The 2,716-nt window shown below is 40.5% G+C and overlaps 1 protein-coding gene across 1 annotated transcript; it reads left to right on the plus strand.

Moving 5' to 3' along the window:
- Positions 1 to 256: 256 nt before the first annotated feature.
- Positions 257 to 2,317, plus strand: LOC128212174 (uncharacterized). The gene has a single exon (XM_052917482.1). It carries the CDS (start codon positions 291 to 293, stop codon positions 2,262 to 2,264), a length of 1,974 nt encoding a protein of 657 aa, XP_052773442.1. The 5' UTR covers positions 257 to 290; the 3' UTR covers positions 2,265 to 2,317.
- Positions 2,318 to 2,716: the final 399 nt, after the last annotated feature.

The raw sequence follows: 2,716 nt of genomic DNA on the forward strand, positions 1-2,716 counted from the left end.
GCTGCTTTAATACAGGTAGTGGTAAACACGAACTTATTCGCGCACGTTATCAGTTAACCTTACGGCAGTTATACACCAACATACAAGATTTTATCAAAGCGAACCAGTATCTGATTTAATCACTCTTACCAGTGGACAAGCCTACTTTTCAACCAATACCAAACGCGATGTTTTAACACCGTGTCAACAGATAAATATGAAAAACCACCCGACAAAATATTATTCAAGCGTGGTGGGTGTGTTATCAAGACTCATTCAGTGGACTATCTTATTTCGACATTACAGTGAAAATGGTTTTTAAACATAAACGTCGAGTGAAAATATTTTCCGTTTTGGTATGTGTGTCTGGATTATGTATGTTCACTAAATGGAGATATTTAACTCCATCGCCAATAGTGTTCAAGCCATGTAACTTGACAGCGTTAGATCCATGGGACGAGTCTTTGCGGCCATTCCTGGTGCGCCCGAAGCCACTGCAATGTGTTGATAAATATGATTTGTTCTTTACTCGCAAAGATGGACGCATGTACATGAACACCAGTCTAGCTGCAAATCGGAAGTTACACTTACAGGGTATGGGATGTTGGTACCAGGCCGTTGAGCGCCTTGACGGTGATAAACAATTGCGGATGGGACCCAGAAAGAGATTGATACTTCCGGGAGATGCCCGAACCCTCATATTCTGTGTCACGCCGGAAGAAGTCCGAAGCCACATATTCCGTGTCACGTGCTTTAAAAACAAAACGATAACGAAAGTGTATGATATGGTTCATGTTAATCATTTCTGGAACGAGTATGCTAAACATGCACGTGATATTGAAGTTGAAAAAGCGGACACCCCAAGCGTCATCATGCTTGGTATTGACTCTGTGTCGCGATCCCATGCAATCAGGAATTTAAAACAATCCTTCAATTTCTTACGTCATAATCTCAGTTGTTATGATATGATTGGGCATAGAAAAGTAGGGGACAACACGTTTCCTAATCTCATACCCTTACTGACCGGGAAAAGTCATTGGAGCTTTCTTGACGTCGAGTTTCTAAAACGGTTTGCCGATTACATGCCGTTGCTATGGAATGAAAAACCAATGGAGTCCATAGCAACATTTATGGCAGAAGACAATGCGACGTATTCTACCTTTAACTCTGGTAAAAGCGGCTTCAATAAAATACCTACAGATTATTACTTTCGGCCTTACTCATTGGCAATGGAAAAATTCGAACCAGTTTTCAGTACACCTTTAGGAAGTCTTTCTGAAAATTGCTATGGTGATCGAAATTATTTTGACATCCAGCTAGAATATTTAAAAGGATTTTTACAAAAATACAACAAAAAAAGAAAGTTTGCATTTTTCTGGTCGAATGTGGTCACACATGACTCCTTTAATACGGCAAGTCTGTATGATAACTCTTTGCTAGAATTCCTTACATGGATGACCTCAGATATAGACATAAACAACACAATACTTATAGTATTGAGTGACCATGGTTTTCGAATAGGTGGCGCCTCCTTAACTCATATTGGGCGTGCTGAAAACAGCAACCCTTGGTTAATGGTACATGTTCCTGACCATTTAACCAAGCGTTACCCGAGTATTGGACGCAATCTCAGGGAAAACACAAAACGTCTAGTTACTCATTATGACACTTATAACACCGTTTTGGAACTTATTCACAACACAGCTTTCCTTGAAAGACCAGAGATACCAACCCAAGAGTATATGGTGAAGCGAAACATATTTCATTATATTCCTGGGGACCGCACGTGCGCTGATGGGGGAATACCGGACAACACGTGCACGTGCAAAGACCGGGTACCTGTCGACATAGATTCTCCGGTTGTCAAACTAGCCGTCGATGTTTTAATTTTGCATATGAACAAAGTGTTATCAAGTAAACAAAGTGAATGTTCAATTATCCGTTTACAAAACATCACAGAAGCAAGGGCTATCTACTCAGATAAGGATTACGCAAACGTCAACAAAGATTTGCATTTATCTTTACCACGTGTGATAGGTGGTATGGTGGGATTGTCCCGAGACATTGACAAGGATAGCGGCCTGTATACGGTCAGGTTCTACACTAACCCCGGTAACGCCTATTTTGAGGGTACTGTGGAATACTCGGCGTTTAAAGCCGGGCATCAAGCGGACAAAGTTACTGTTGTCGGGGAGCAAAGCCGGCTGAATCGATACGGAGAGCAATCTCACTGCGTCTCGGAACAACTATACAAACAAATTTGTTTTTGCAAAGACCTACTATAATTATATAATTTGTAAAATTGATCAACGTCTGCCAATAAAGTTTAATCAATATTTTTTTCTAAAACCATTGATTAGTCGTATTTATGAGTACATGGGCACATTAACACACACGTTCAGGTTTATATAGGTATTGTTGCAAGATATTCCAAGATAAATTGCTGACATTTCGTGATAAACACTAAAGGCTTTATATAAAGAATAATTTCCAGATGAATAATCTCAAGTTCCTTATGTACCAGTCACACACACGTCGCGGATACCTACATATGTACGTCTAGGCCACGGAATCCGTATCGATCCGTATCTACACCATACCTCAACGTCGTTCTCCGTATCAATCCGTACCAACACAGGGTCAAATCGACTTAATTAAAGACTTATCCCACATGTGCAAGTTTCTCCAACTTGTGAATATGCACAAGAGCGATGCGTGGCCATATATGGTCGTGACT

This window comes from Mya arenaria, chromosome 12 (assembly GCF_026914265.1).
Source record: "Mya arenaria isolate MELC-2E11 chromosome 12, ASM2691426v1".
NCBI classification, from domain to species: Eukaryota; Metazoa; Mollusca; class Bivalvia; order Myida; family Myidae; genus Mya; species Mya arenaria.

What these genes read in the sequence shown, in the direction of transcription:
- LOC128212174 (XM_052917482.1), top strand. Translation starts at nt 291, where the DNA reads ATGGTTTTTAAACATAAACGTCGAGTGAAAATATTTTCCGTTTTGGTA.